Source organism: Ascaphus truei, chromosome 3 (assembly GCF_040206685.1).
Source record: "Ascaphus truei isolate aAscTru1 chromosome 3, aAscTru1.hap1, whole genome shotgun sequence".
In the NCBI taxonomy this organism is placed as follows: Eukaryota; Metazoa; Chordata; class Amphibia; order Anura; family Ascaphidae; genus Ascaphus; species Ascaphus truei.
The window spans coordinates 285,676,342-285,691,327 of NC_134485.1; the positions used below are offsets into that span (position 1 = coordinate 285,676,342).

The 14,986-nt window shown below is 35.7% G+C and overlaps 1 protein-coding gene across 2 annotated transcripts in view; it reads left to right on the plus strand.

Annotated features, from left to right (window-relative positions):
• The window catches only part of EDNRB (endothelin receptor type B), a 28,209-nt gene extending 13,574 nt beyond the window's left edge, over positions 1-14,635 (plus strand). For both annotated transcript variants that reach the window (XM_075590883.1, XM_075590884.1), the window contains exons 3-8: positions 6,194-6,306; positions 7,700-7,904; positions 9,351-9,500; positions 11,492-11,625; positions 11,885-11,993; positions 12,774-14,635. In XM_075590883.1, the coding sequence (XP_075446998.1) occupies positions 6,194-6,306; positions 7,700-7,904; positions 9,351-9,500; positions 11,492-11,625; positions 11,885-11,993; positions 12,774-12,905 (843 nt within the window). In that variant the 3' untranslated portion in view covers positions 12,906-14,635. The remainder of the gene's footprint in view (positions 1-6,193; positions 6,307-7,699; positions 7,905-9,350; positions 9,501-11,491; positions 11,626-11,884; positions 11,994-12,773) is intronic.
• The last annotated feature ends 351 nt before the right edge of the window (positions 14,636-14,986 follow it).

Consider the following 14,986-nt stretch of genomic DNA (forward strand, 5'->3'; position numbering starts at 1 on the left):
GCTGAAGCAGTTAACCCCTAGCGGTGAGTCGCGAAAGCGTTTTCAAGGGGAGATATTGCCGTGACATGTGCCTACATGTATCAAGGAATTAGACCTGATTCCTGGGTACATTTTTAGGGGAACAAGCAACTCTGGACCCTTACTAGCTACAGTAGGCAAATTCCGACAACACTTTCTCTGCAAAAACCCCCTTGAAACTCATACCACAGCAATCTGCTTGCTGGCACTCCTGGAAAGGTAAAAACACATAAAATACTTCATTGTCGCACAATACATTTTATGCATTACACAGTACTGGGCTCAAGAGCTTACTCTTCTTGAACGCTTATAACGGAGTAGGTGTAACCAAACGGGCTTAACCTTTATTTAAGAGCTTGGTTACTCCACTACTGTCACAATTACTACCTGGATTTAACCAGGTTTCTGGGGGTGGTATACGCCAAAAGATGGAAGGTACCAGAATTCTTTACCTTTCATCAGTGGAGGAGTGGGTTCTGCATGGCCACTGTAAAATATCTTCTCCATGAAATGCACAAAGTGATACTTTGTCTCTGGCTTCTTCTCTAAGTTGCAACACAGTTAAGTAAGTCTATAGAGGGCCCAGGAGATGTCTTCTGGGGGGACCGAAATGGAAGAGGAGATACCCAACTGTTTGATTAATCTTCAAAAACTTCTTTATCCGTTATCCTGTGGAAATCTGAATCTTCCATTCATTGAGCTGGTTTATCATCATCTTTTGTTGTTTGGAATACTGTATATCATAGGCCATCACCCCACTTCTCTGATGTAAAGATCTCTTTGTAGGTTTCGGTGGTATGACTGTATCTTTTTGTTGTCAATCCTTTCTTTCACATGGAAGTGGTTAGGACATGGTTTTAAGAGAGATGTGCATCTATTGTCTAATATGTTTGTTTATAAGGCATTGACATTGTTGGGTCTGTGCCCTTTTTGCCAAAGCATAGTTCGGCCACTATTACCCATTTCGGGTCAAGTCTTTAGGCATATGGGGCATTATAGGATCCATTGCGCTGTTTGCGGTCTTTATGTACCCTCAAGATATCCCTGTCAAGCAATATTAAGATCTGAGCGTCTTGTTCGAACGGTGAGATACAGTCAGCTATTCCCGGGAGGTGAGGGTGATGATGTACCACGTCTGGAGTGGGAATTTTGCTTCTATTTTCTGACATCTGGTTACCCTTTATAAGCATAGGGAGTGGTATCGTCATTCTACAATCTATTGAACTCAAATTGTAGCCGTTTGCTCTCCTCCTGGATGTTTAAATCAGTCCTGGGCATGTTCTGAGCATGTAGGATGAAGCAATGTCTTGTATGTTGTATAAGTCAAAGAACTGACTAACCTGACTAATGACCGGTTACTTTGATCGTCAAGGATGGGGTATATTCTTGTTGCACTTTCAAGCCCTTGGGGTGTACTGCGACTAGACATATTTTTTAGCAGGATCTCTCATTACATCGTTCTCCACAAACCTTAGTGCACTTGGATGTGATATTTTCTCTTAATCCTCTTCCCCACCATGTTTTGCCATAGGGTTAGAGGCTTTGAGTAAGTTAGGTTCAAATTTCTATGGGTGTAAAGCTACTTTTCACATGCTTTTTACTGTTGCACTCTGTACATTTTATAGCTTCTTTGTAGTCTTTGAGGAGGTAACTTGTAACTTGTGAAAGCACTGCATTTGAGGCAAACGCCCAGTTTTTTAAGGCAATTTCAAGGCTATATATATATACACACACACACACACACACGTGTGAAAAGAACAATAAGTTTCTACAAAAAAATAAAATCAAGCTATCAATATCACAACTCCATAGGAGCTATAAGTTCTCCATTATTTAACTTGCACGCTATTATGGAAAAAGTGTACCAGTAGGAATACTTTGCCTCAATTTTGATGAGTCTCCACACAGCTAATGTTTCCTTGTTCTTCTATCCGCTTCTGTGCTGGTGGTGAGGTTGGTTGGCATTCTCCTGTACCTCTCAGTACACAACCGGCTTCTCCCCTCTCTCTCATCATTTCTGCGTCACGTGGGACAATCACCTCTAATCTCGCGCGAACCTCGCTATACTGCGTCATCCACACTCCACCGAAGTCCCGATGATCTCCTAGGGCTCTTTCCAATTCGGCAGGTCCCAAAAAACAGCAAACACCAAAGCTGTTGGTTCTACTCCTCCTACAACACAGACACCCTACGCGTTTCAACTTCCGTCTTCATCAGGGGTAATGATGAAGATGGAAGTTGAAACGCGTAGGTTGTGTGCAATCGGATTGTCAGAGCAAGAATGGAACCGCTTCTAAAAAAGCCTTTTACACGGCTACAGAATAGCAAAGCATGTCAACCTGATCGGAAAGTGCACTTTAGAAGCGGTTTGTCACACTTTCGAATTACTAGTTTAGGCCCTTATTCTGTAAGGTGTGATAAGTGCAGATGATGTGCTATCGCAGAAAGGGCCCCATTAAAGTCAATGGGACTTTTCATGCTATAGCACATCATCTGCGCTTATCACTCCTTACATAATAAGCCCCATAGTCTCTTATATGATTGCAAACATAAACATACTGTAGGTGGAAGCATTAAGATTACGTAATTCATTAGATATTGTGGAACACATTGGATGACATTCAAAATGACTTGATTTCATGTTCAGAATTTACCTTTCCTTTTTTTCTATCTGTACATAGCTTGTGTGATATCTTATAGAAAGCTTCTTCATAGATGAAATTATAATATACAGAGCTTTTCAAGCCTCATACTGTAGGGCCGGCTTGATGGCAATGCCATTGGTTCCTCTGCACTGAGGCCCACGGTTACCGAGGCCACCACACAACAATTAAACTGATTGCCGGGGAAGAGGTCGGGCCCTCTGCAGCTGTCTCTTACCTTGTCCAGTGGCATCTCTTCCTGCATTGTTTTGTTGTCATGGTGCCACGATGTCATATGGTGTTGCATTGCCATGGCAACGTGATGCCACATAGCGCCGCGTTGCCATGACAATGTGACGCCACATGGCGCTGAGATGTCATGATGCTGCATCATCTTTGGAAATGCCGGACAAGGTAAGAGGCCCACCCTCCGCCAAGCGCCACGGAAGTCCCAGCCAACCCTGCTCATTGTTTTTTTTAAAGTATACTACAGCAGCAAATTTAGAGGGAAACATATTGTATATCCTAAAGTAATGAGTAGGGGTGAAGATAAACTCTATATGAGGCCTTCAAGAGGGGTGGTGAGAAGATTATCAGAAATTAACAGGGGTTTGGTATGCTAGCTAGGTGTCAGAGATGGATGAGTAGCAGAAGTGTGAGAATGTTATATTTCTGTTATGTCTATACTTTCTCTTAAATGGGAATCATGAAGACAGATGTAGCAGCTACTATTGCACCTGCGGGCAAGTTTATATTTCTTTAAAACAGGGGGGGGGGTGTCACCCAGAGCTGATCAATAATCCCCCAGCATACTTTTTAACATTACCATCTTGCATACTATTTATTACTTCAGACACAAAAACAGTCAAATTGTAAATTATCAAGCTTGAATGAAAAAATTCAGCCAGAGAGCTTAAATGAGTGTATTAATTAGTTAAAAAAGTAATTTCCTGGTTAACAGAATTTTTTAATTAATATATCTGAAGCAGGGCATCCTCCAGAGCACATTGGTAGTCCCCTTGACATTGTGATCAGGATTAGTGAGCCCACGGTTGTACAGGGCAAATTGGGAAATAAATATGGCAGCTAGGTTCAGGGCTCACTGTGGTGGCCAATTAAAAAGCTGATGTTACGAATTTATATCTCCAAATATCTCCAGAACCAGGGGGTCCCGGGACTTCAAGGGATCACCAATGAGCTCTGGGTGACCGGTTCACAAAAGATGAAAAAATTAACACCTAATGGGGCTTCTGTACTAACAGGATCTTTAAATATTTTTTTTGTATCAAAATTGGAGTGCTAAATAGTACAAGTCTTAATAGAATTTATGTGGTGTGTATGTACAAAGTTCGTTGTGTGACTTGTTACAGCTCATACAATATGACATGTAGTTCGCTGTCTGAAATTACTTTTGATGTATTGCGTTTTGTTGTATAACTGACTAATCCAATTTAAATTAAAACAGAATTGTGTGCATTTTTTATTGTATAATCAACATTAGTAACTATCAGTTACTAGTTTCAAATATAGCCAGACTGTGAAAACATTATATTTTGGGACACCGCACAGAGGTTTTATTTTATATATATATATAAACTGACTGAAATATTACTGTATGCTCATTTGCATGTCTTAGACAGGTCTGCAACCCTATCTTTCCCCATTATCGCCCAGCATACAGTGCTTCCACTGCAGCAAGGGATTCTGGGAAATGACATGCAAATGAGCACTCATATATATATATATATATATATATATATATATATATATAATAAAACCTCTGTGAGGCGTCCCAAAAATAATTTTGTTGATGCATAGCAACTTAATCACTGCTAATTGTGTGCTATCAACTATTATGACTCCTTAATCATTAGCATTGCTAGAAATCTATAGAAATTCAAACACCCTCTGGCCTTTTCTTGTTAATAAAGAATGAAATACTGTGTATGTAGCCAGGTCAACAAATCTAATAAAACCACAGCAGGAATAAAAGACATATGCCAAAACAAGGAAGAAACTATTTTGAAAGCTTACCAACTCTATGCCGGTTACAGCTATTAGTGACTATTCCCTCATTCTGACCCTTTGTAATTACCTGTACAATGAATATCATATGATAATTGCAGAATGGAACACTAATTGTTTTATATAAATAAGAATAAATAAATAAATAAATAAATAAGAAAAGTAAAGACTAAATGTTACAGTTATTTCCTTACATCCTGTACGCTTCATGCAATATCTTTAATCTCTGCAATTACTATTAAGAGACTTGATATGATTAGGTTTTAGTAAAGGAAATAAACCTTTGTATTACTGTGATTCTATACACTCTTAAAAATACCTTGACTGGTTCTTCACACACCTGAAAACAAAGTTATTTTACAAATATGTTGATTGAATGATCATTGGTTGAACATGGTTTTGACTACCAATTAAAAAAAACTAGCACTTGAGGTAAAAGTTTGCAATTGGATAGGTAAATTCCAATCTACGTACTGTATGTTGAGTTCACAGCTGAAAGAGTGTTGTGATTCTGATCTATTCTCTGTAAAGCAATGTTTAGATCAATTGTGGAATTGTCATCTGTAAATAAAAAAAGAACTCATTCTCCACTTCCAAATATATTAACAGTACTTAAAAATCATAATATTCAAATATATTTACAACAACATATATATTTTACAGTACGATTTAAAACCTCATTTAAATTATTTCAATTATACATAAATTGTTGGGAAAAACTACGATAATTTTCTCCAAAGAACGATTTTTTTCTGTATTCAAGCTCTAAATTGCAATTTGGCATGGGGGTCAAGAAGTGTCTGTGGAAAGACAATATTACAGTTAGTGGATTTTTAAAATATATTGTTGAAAATATCCAAGGTGAGGTCTTGTTTTCTTCTAAAAAATAATTTAAAGGACTGGTGTATGACTTCCTTCAGCAAATTAGATTTTCTGATGGTATAGTTCCAACTACTTCCATGTCGCCTCAAAAGTCTCTTCCTTAAATATCACAGAATATATAGTTGTTGTGTGAAGTAAATTAGAAAAATAGGATAAATTCCCAGATTTCCAAACACAGCACAACATTGTTTAAAGATTTCAAGAGAGGTGCATGTCCCATTAGTGTGGCCACACTATCAATATAGAGAAAAAGGGAAAAAGACAGCACACTCAATAAATTTTAAAAAGTGCCGGTTGAGGCCCACAGATGGACTGATGAAAGGACATCTGTGGACCTGAAATATCACTTTCTTTCTTTTTTATGCACTGAGTGATTCCTCTAAATGAAAAGGCAATTGATTTTAACTACAAAATGAGTCTTAAGAAGTGATTTTAAGAAACTCTGCTACTAAAACTGTGAGTTTGTCTATGGAGTGTTCTGTATCTCTTGCTTTTTTCTCTTTGTTTCTTTAAATTACAATGGTATCTATTTATTCCCTGTTAACATCGTACAGAAGTTAATTGAAAAATCCCTCATAAATTGCAACTGGTCTGGTTTTTACAACTGTTTTTTTTTATTTTTGAAGCTTTTAGCTCAAGACTGGCCCTTTGGAGTTGAAATATGCAAACTGGTCCCATTCCTACAAAAAGTGTCAGTAGGAATCACTGTACTAAGTCTGTGTGCACTTAGTATTGACAGGTAAGATTTAAAATCATTATATAACTTTTAATCTCTTCTTCCAGGAAAGAATATGACTTTCCATAGATTTTTGTTGAGATTTTTTTTTTTTGGTTCTGACACACGCAATAGCATTCAACTGTACTAGCAATATGGATTACTATAGGGTTTTTTACATGAGTCCAGCCCAGAGGGCCACTTAGGGCTAGATTCTCTAAGCTCTGGAAAATCAGGACAAACAACATGATGTTACCTAAAACAGGAACATTATTTCTACTTATGTAGTCGTGTGAAAAAAACTAACGCCCATAATTGTGTTAATTTGAATAGGGTTAACGTCATCTTATTTTAGGGTATTGCTGCGTTATTTTCAAATAAAGTTACATTGTTCACTCCAATTCAGACCCAGAATTAATTTTTTTTTTCTGGAGAGGATATGAAAGGAGAGCTGGACCAGCTGGTAATATTGCAGGACTCATGCAGGGGAACTTGTGCAGGGCCTCTTACCTTCTGCTTTGCGATGTCTTCCTGCAGTGTCCCTCATCATTGCTCCACGACATCAGAATGCATCGCGTTGCCATGAGAACGGGCATCACATGTCAACATGCTGCATCACATTGTCATGGCAACGTGGAGTCACAGGGTGTCTCGTTGTCATAATAATGTGATGTTGTGCCCTATTCTCATGGCAACGTGACGCCATTTGACACTGCGGCACCAAGAACTGGGACACAGCAGGAAGACATCGGGAAGGAGAAGGTAAGAGTTAAAGAGACCCCGCTCTCTCCCATGGCAATCAGTTTAATTGCTATGGGGACGAGCACAGGGCCTCTGTAACCGCAGGGCTTGGTGCAATGGCACCGACTGCACCGCCATCACGCCGGTCGGTCCTGAGGGGGAGAGACAGAAAGTCAGACCGAGATATAGACCCTTATCTATGCAAGCTTTGCATGCAATAGCCTCTGATTGGTGCTATCACACTTTATAGAATAAGAGCACAGATAGAGAGGTATACAAGTCAAGGGGCCCACTCCTAAACTGGTCTCGATCTCTCGCCTCTCCAGCAAAGGAGGGGTCAGGATGGAAGTTAGGTAAGACTTAAATACTGTACCATAATTTGCTGGTCTTAACCTTAATTGAGCTTAATAAATATAAGGAATATATCAGTTAGACTCATTTCCATGCCATTTACAATGATGACCATTACACATAACGCCATACTCTTTACGGGAATCCTGGTTCACATCACATTATTTCCTTTAGTGAATACAATGTTATGATTAATAGGTGTTAACCTAGGTTAAAATCACATTAAATAGGCTAACAGAGCTTAGGGATTGACGTCCTTAAAGAGGTATTGTAAGTGCGTACTATTAATAACATATGTATTGGTTAAATTATTGCTGCAATGTAGGTACCGCGCTGTTGCATCCTGGAGTCGCATTAAAGGCATTGGAGTTTCAAAATGGACCATAGTGGAAATTGTTTTGATCTGGGTTATATCAGTGCTGCTAGCAATCCCTGAAGTGATAGGTTTTGATATGATAACGACAGATAACAATGGACAGCGCCTTCAAATCTGTATGCTACTTCCTATACAAACAACAACATTTATGAAGGTAAGCCTGTACCCTGTTTTACCATATTTAACAAATAATGTAATTCCTTATAATAAATGAGATGCCTACAATGAAAGTCTAAATTAATTAAAGCTTAATTTCAGAAAAAAATTGGTGATATCTTGAAATGTCCCCAATTTGTTTCAGAGGCCTATTCAATAAAGGCATATCACAAGCAGTAAAGCAGTAACAACAGGCACTTTACCACAGAAATATATCGGTGATATTTTGAACACTTTGCATGCATATGAGACATTAAATTAAAAAAAAAAAATTTACACGCCATTAACGTAAAACTAATACCAGAGATAATGGTCTACCACCAAAAATGTTGTCAATTTATATCACCTACCAGAGGCTGACATTAGGCCTGCCTTTACTATGCATATAAATGTCACTATATACAGTATACAGTGCATAGACAAGATAATACTAGGCAACATAGAATAGTTGGTACAAATACATTCTATAAACGTTGTATTAAATATGACTAAATTATTACTTTGACATTACCTTATGGTAGAACAGTTTCGTATTTGCATGTGGCTATTTAGCCTAAAATAGAGGAAATTGTGATAGTGACTACGTTGGGTCTCCTTTGTTATCGCCAAACATCCTCATGCAAATTAGGTCAATAACACCCAGTTATCGTGCATATATCATTCTTAGTGAATACCGTACATTAAATCCGCAAAATTATTCAGCGTTTTTTTTTCTTTAAATGCTAAATATTATTGCTCATTTAGCGATCATTAGTGAATCTTGGCCTGAGAGTTCTGTACATGAATAGTTTATGCATGAGCTTTTGAGACCTCAGGTATACGAAAGCATCAGTGGTCAAGGTGTCATGTACTAGAAGGTATATATATAGGTAGAAGACCACTGCTTTTTTATTTTCGTACCCTACATTTTCATTTATAAATTTACAACTCCACTCTCTTTTGAAAGAAAAAAAAGATTTATTCTAAAAGCATAAACATGACGTCAATCATTTTTAACTACAGTCCAAGTATTATTATTTTTTATCAGCCACAGTATATAACTAGTTCAGTAAGTCACTTCACTACTTGGCAGGGCTTATTTATGTTTTAGCTGATAATAAATATAAATAAATAAATAAATAAATATTAAATAAATAAAAATAAATACGTATAACTTTAGAAACTATAAATCAGTTTTGTTAACAGTGATGTATAGTTTTGTTTGGCCGAGTTTAATCCTATTAAAGTATAGTCTTTACGCTTTAGTAAAAATAATATACATTTTTGAGATATGTGATTTGGGAAAAATATTGACCTTTTTTGTCTGTTTTTTAATTTGAAATATGGTACCCACACAATAGCAGTAGCTAAGTTAGTTATTGGGAAGTTCAACAAAACATTTTTTTTCTTGTCAAATTAAATGTATGCAATTGTAACTACATGCCTATTTCTCTTTATTCTACAGTTTTACCAGATGTACAAAGACCTGTGGCTCTTCGGCTTCTATTTTTGCTTGCCATTGGTTGTGACTGCAGTTTTCTATACTCTCATGACATTTGAGATGCTGCGAAAGAAAAGTGGAATGGCGATTGCTTTAAATGATCACTTAAGACAGGTAATGGGATGTCAGCAATGAGTAGGCGATGTCCGTAGCTTTCTGTTATACCCATCACTTCGGAAGGCTCTTCCAATGCATTAGTTGACATTGTGTTGCAGCCCTTTTTAATACCAATAATTGACAAATTGATTTTTTTTAAACAATTTTAATACTAAAATGTACTGCTTTCGCACTAATGATAAAAAAGAAAGTCCATGACAAGTAGCGTTGAACAATTAACAGTCTATTTTTCCTAAACATACCAATACAAGTACACAACTTGGAAATCATTGTCAGTGCCTGTTGAGAAATGACTCCATGGAAAGTAATAGCTTGTTCTGCTGGAGAACTGGGAAATAACAAACTTTACAATTAATTATTAAAATATGTTGCATCCCTTAGATGCATTTGACATACAGTATAGGTCAGTCAGGAATCCATCTTATTGTATGGACTAACAAGTTTTCTTCTATCCATTGGTTTAATTGACCATTAATTACTTAACTGCTGATTCATCTGCTAAAGAAATCTTCACTCATTACTAGCTGGTTATTCATAAATACGGTCCTTCAGAAAATGGAGACAACACAGAAAGTCAAAAAGCATTTAGGCTCAATTCCACAAAGCTCTATTAAATGTGATGTTACCTAAAACAGGAACATACTTTATTTTCCCTGAGGTTAATGATGTGTATCCTCGCAGATAATTATATGCAAACATTTGGTTAAAAGAAACTGACATTGCAACTCAAACCAGCTCAATAAACTTCATAAGAAGTGACACTAGGACTAGTGACTCCTTTTATCATATGCAGAATGAGGTCTTCTGTCTTTTCAATCTTCATTTGATCTAGTTTAACAGGTACTTGCTCAAAAGAGCACCAATGCTATTATTATATGATGGAATTATCATCTATTTAAAATGTGGTCAACTGCATACAAACTAAATAGCAGCTATTGGGGCATATTTACATAGTTACATAAAAAGATATGTCTCAAAAAGTCAGATCTAAAGTGGCATTAATGCTTGATGATCAATGTCAAATGTAAGAAACTTATATTTAATGCAGTAGCAAGCAAGAGCATTATTTTTTCTTTGCGTTGAGACACCTTTCTGTGGGACCTGATATATTGCCTCATATTTACTAAGCAATCATTGACTTGAATGGACCGTAAGGTTTCTCCTAGTGCCATAAGAGTTCATATGGCCCAATGGCCCCAAAGACTGTGACAGCATAGAAAATAATAATGGAAAATAAGAATCACAGTAAAACAGGTCTGTGAAAATGCTGAGAAAATTAATGCTCCAAGTCTCAGTTGTTTTTAGTTATCTCCACTCTCCAAATACTATTAACAATACTTTGCACATTCCCAAGAAAGGGGTTACCTATAAAACTAAACATGCTGTTGATGTGCCATACCAATATCAGTGTCTAAATGACCTCTTAAGGGCACACTGTTCAATATACTCAGATATTTCGGCAAAAAAAAAGAAAACCGGCCTTTCTTCAATTTTTACAAATGTTTCATCTAAATCAATTTATAAAAAAAAAAGCAGGTAAGGAATTTGTGAAAATGGAAAATAAATTCCGAGAAATGTGCTGAAGGCTTGTATTTTTTAAATACTTTTGTTATTAACTATCCTCGCTAAGAAAGATGGCACCTATATGGAAACACTTACAGCCCTACACGCTAAAGCTGGCTAGAAGTCCTGCTGGCCATTCTACAAATACAACTTCAACAGAACTTATAAAACATTCATACAATGTATTATTTTATTGACACAGTTTTGTATCTTCTTGACTTCTGTTGTGGAGAAAAAAAACTGGCCAAACTGCCTTTTAAAGTATATTATATAGGGCCCTAACAATTTAGGCAGCATAAAGCATACATTGTTTAATGTTCATTTTTCTCTTATGAAAGGATGACATTGTTAACATTTGAGTATATAAAGGCAAGCAAATAATGCAGGTATATTTATTACCTCTCATGTCTGGTCATTCTTTTCAGAGACGGGAAGTTGCTAAAACAGTTTTTTGCCTTGTGCTTGTATTCGCTATTTGCTGGCTTCCCCTGCACCTCTCGCGGATAGTAAAATTTACATTTTACCACAGTGGAGATCTCAAGAGATGTGAACTTCTAAGGTAAATATATCTTCTTTTCAGAGTGGAAGCAAAAAAAGGTCATAGTAACTGGGAAATCCATTGTCTCCACACGTTCTATTACACATTTATCCTACTTACTTCACAGCTTTATTTCCTATTTGATCTTCAGCTACCTTGATCTTTAACTTCCAGTTTAGCATTCCTTTGTGTTTCTTTGAAACAGATCTAAAGCTGCAATATACACATAAAATAATCAGAACATGCAGATGACCGACTTAATGATATACTTGTATTGCAGTTCCCTCCTCCTACTGGACTATATTGGTATTAACATGGCTTCTCTAAATTCCTGCATAAATCCAATAGCACTTTACTTGGTGAGCACGAGATTCAAAAATTGTTTCAAGGTGAGAGATGTGTGTACACTATCATTTTTCAATGACATGTTCATGTGTGCTTTGCTAAACTCTATAGTTTGACACTCCCCATTTTTTTAAATGCAGCATGCCATTTAAAATTGCTAAAAAGTATTGTTACATTGAGGCTAAGCAATACATAATTGTTAAAATAAGTACATTATTAAAAAAACGAAGGAATACACTGGGATTATCATTTTGCTTTCCAATGTAGTGCAGGAGAACCTCCAGTAATAATATAAGATAAAAATCCATTTAGTTTCAAGTTATGAATGGTTAACTTTGTTGGTTTAATTGCATAGCCAGCAACCAAACCCACAAGGTCGAAACAGCTGTCTATTAGTTGGTTTGCTGGCAATGCACTTTTTTTTAACTCGGCTGTGCTGAAAAGGGGTGTAATGCAACAGGCGTAATCCTATAGGGGTCCATGTTAAAATCGATAAGAAGTAAAGAGTGAATCACTATGAGTGCTGATTTGTATGTCATTACTCATAATCCCTTGCCACAGTGGAAGCATTGCATGCTAAGCAATTATTTTGAAATACAGGGTTGCACCTGCCGGAAACATGCAAATGTACCCACAGATAGTATTTTAATTTGGTTTAATAGCACATTGTATTAAAGTTGTTTTATCTAAAGGTAGAATAATAACAAAAATACAATTATTCTGTTCATGATTTACTGACCTGCGTGTGTTATATATTATTGAAGCATTTAAGTGATATTAATTTAACTTTGCCTTTTTCCCCTTCTCTTTTATTGTGCTACAAGTCATGTTTGTGCTGCTGGTGCCAGTCTAAAGATATGTTGTCTCTGGAAGATAAGCAATCCTGTCTGAAGTTCAAAGGTCATGATCATGGCTATGACAACTTTCCCTCCAGTAACAAAGACAGCTCATCGTAGAACAGAAGATGCATCCATGTGTTTATTTCACTCTTTCATCTATCTCATAATTGCTATTTGTAATCAATGAAGGGGAACCTCTAGGGAAACTAACAGGTATGAAATGCTAATCATTTGGAGTGTTAGGAGATTTATTTAAGCATTTATAAAACACAAAGAAAATCCACAAATGCCTTATTTAAGCACTTAAACTAGATCCTACACTTTCAGGCCATCTTAATTTTGTTTATCACATACAACTACTGTTTCCCTATTCATCAAAAGTATTTTGCAGAGTTAGTCATACAAAACTGTAATTTAAATGAAAACACTTCTAATTTAAGATTATGGAAGGAATTAAAGTGGAATTTTGAAAGCTTCCATGAAAATTAGACAACTGGCAATGTGAAAATATATAAGTAATAAAACAAATTCAACACAATTGTAACAGATACCTTTTTGTAAATGAGACCATTTTTGTTGGAAAAACATCTTTTTACTCACACAGAAACTACAAAGTCACTATCTAGCAGAGGGGAAATGAAACAGGAAGGCATAATAACTAGAGAAAAAATAACAGAGAATAACAAATATGGCAATTTATTTTCATTTGCTGAACTTTTAGTATAAGTTAGACATATCTATTTTAGGCAATTGTTTGAATAGCACAAGATACAAGTTTATAGTATATTTTGAGTACACTTTCTTAGGTAAATTACAGTAGTGATACAAAGGGCTGGGCCCTTTACAAACATGTGTTGGGGAAAACATATCTTAATTCTGTGTTTAATCACAATATACAGCTTGGGAAGTAAACATTCATTACTGAATTTGTAACATTTTAACAGAGGTGAAAAGGAAATCATAAGTGCGGATTTCCCCCTAAATATTACATAAAATACCGATTTATAATCAAAAAGTTTAAAAAGAATATGACCATAGCAGTAATTTTATTAATTTCCCCTAGGTATTTAATTTTTAGTAAAGCATTCAGCAATACCATCATAACTAATTACTGTAATTAAATGTTGAGCTTACCAACTGTTATGCAGGATACATAGGTGTACAAAAGGTGATGGATGGTGTTATAAGTGGAAATGTTGTAATTGAGTGAGATTTGGAAAATATTATTTTTAGCTCTACAGATGTCTGCCAAAAGATAAAAATGACTGCACACATGAATATCAAGAGCCTTTAAAGATTTGTAAACATAATTCTGAAGGCACATTTAGTTATGTCTCTACATATTATACCAGAGAATATATTTTAGATTAAACACAAGTTATATGTATTCAAATAGTAACTTTAGTAGAATTAGATTATGACGGAAAGTCCTGAAAATGTGTTTTGTGAGCAAATATTTTCACAGAGCTCAACTCAAGACTTTGAATTTCTGCTCAAAATAATATTAGAGATGAAGATTTACATAAACTACCAGTATTAAACATACCAATGTTAGCTTACATGATATGTCTAGTAGTTGGTCATTCTTGTTCATGAGCATATTAATAGTCTTTTTCCCCGATAAATGCATTTTTTATATTCAAAACGGGTAAACAGATTTATAATCTGTCACGTAGATTTATAATAGTCAATGTTATTTTTTCATAAAGTAATATTCATTGTATATTATTATTTTATTATATAAAAGAAAAATGCATTATAGTAAGGGACCCCATATTATGTCTTTATATAACAATGTCCTGCTGCAATATATACAAACTGAAATACCAATAAAACTATTTTAGTTACATTTTTGTCAGTGTTATTCTCTTGTAATGTTACTGTATATGACAGCCTCAACAGTGCATGTCAAGATGAGAAGATAGTGTCTAGAACTGCTGAGATTATTTACCTGATTCTTTTGTAACGGGAGCCCCATGTGCACGTTCTTCCAATTTTAAAACAAGAGTTTCGTTTCTTCCAATTGTAAAACTGTTTTACCTATTATTAGACACACAAACTCAGTTAGCAAACACAATTTCTGTTTGACAAAATTGGGATTTATCTTAAGCTGTTCTTGTTTTAAGATGGCTGTTAAACGTCTTACTGCCTTTGACTTTGGGATGTTATCAGTTGCAATTACTTACAAATACTTGTCA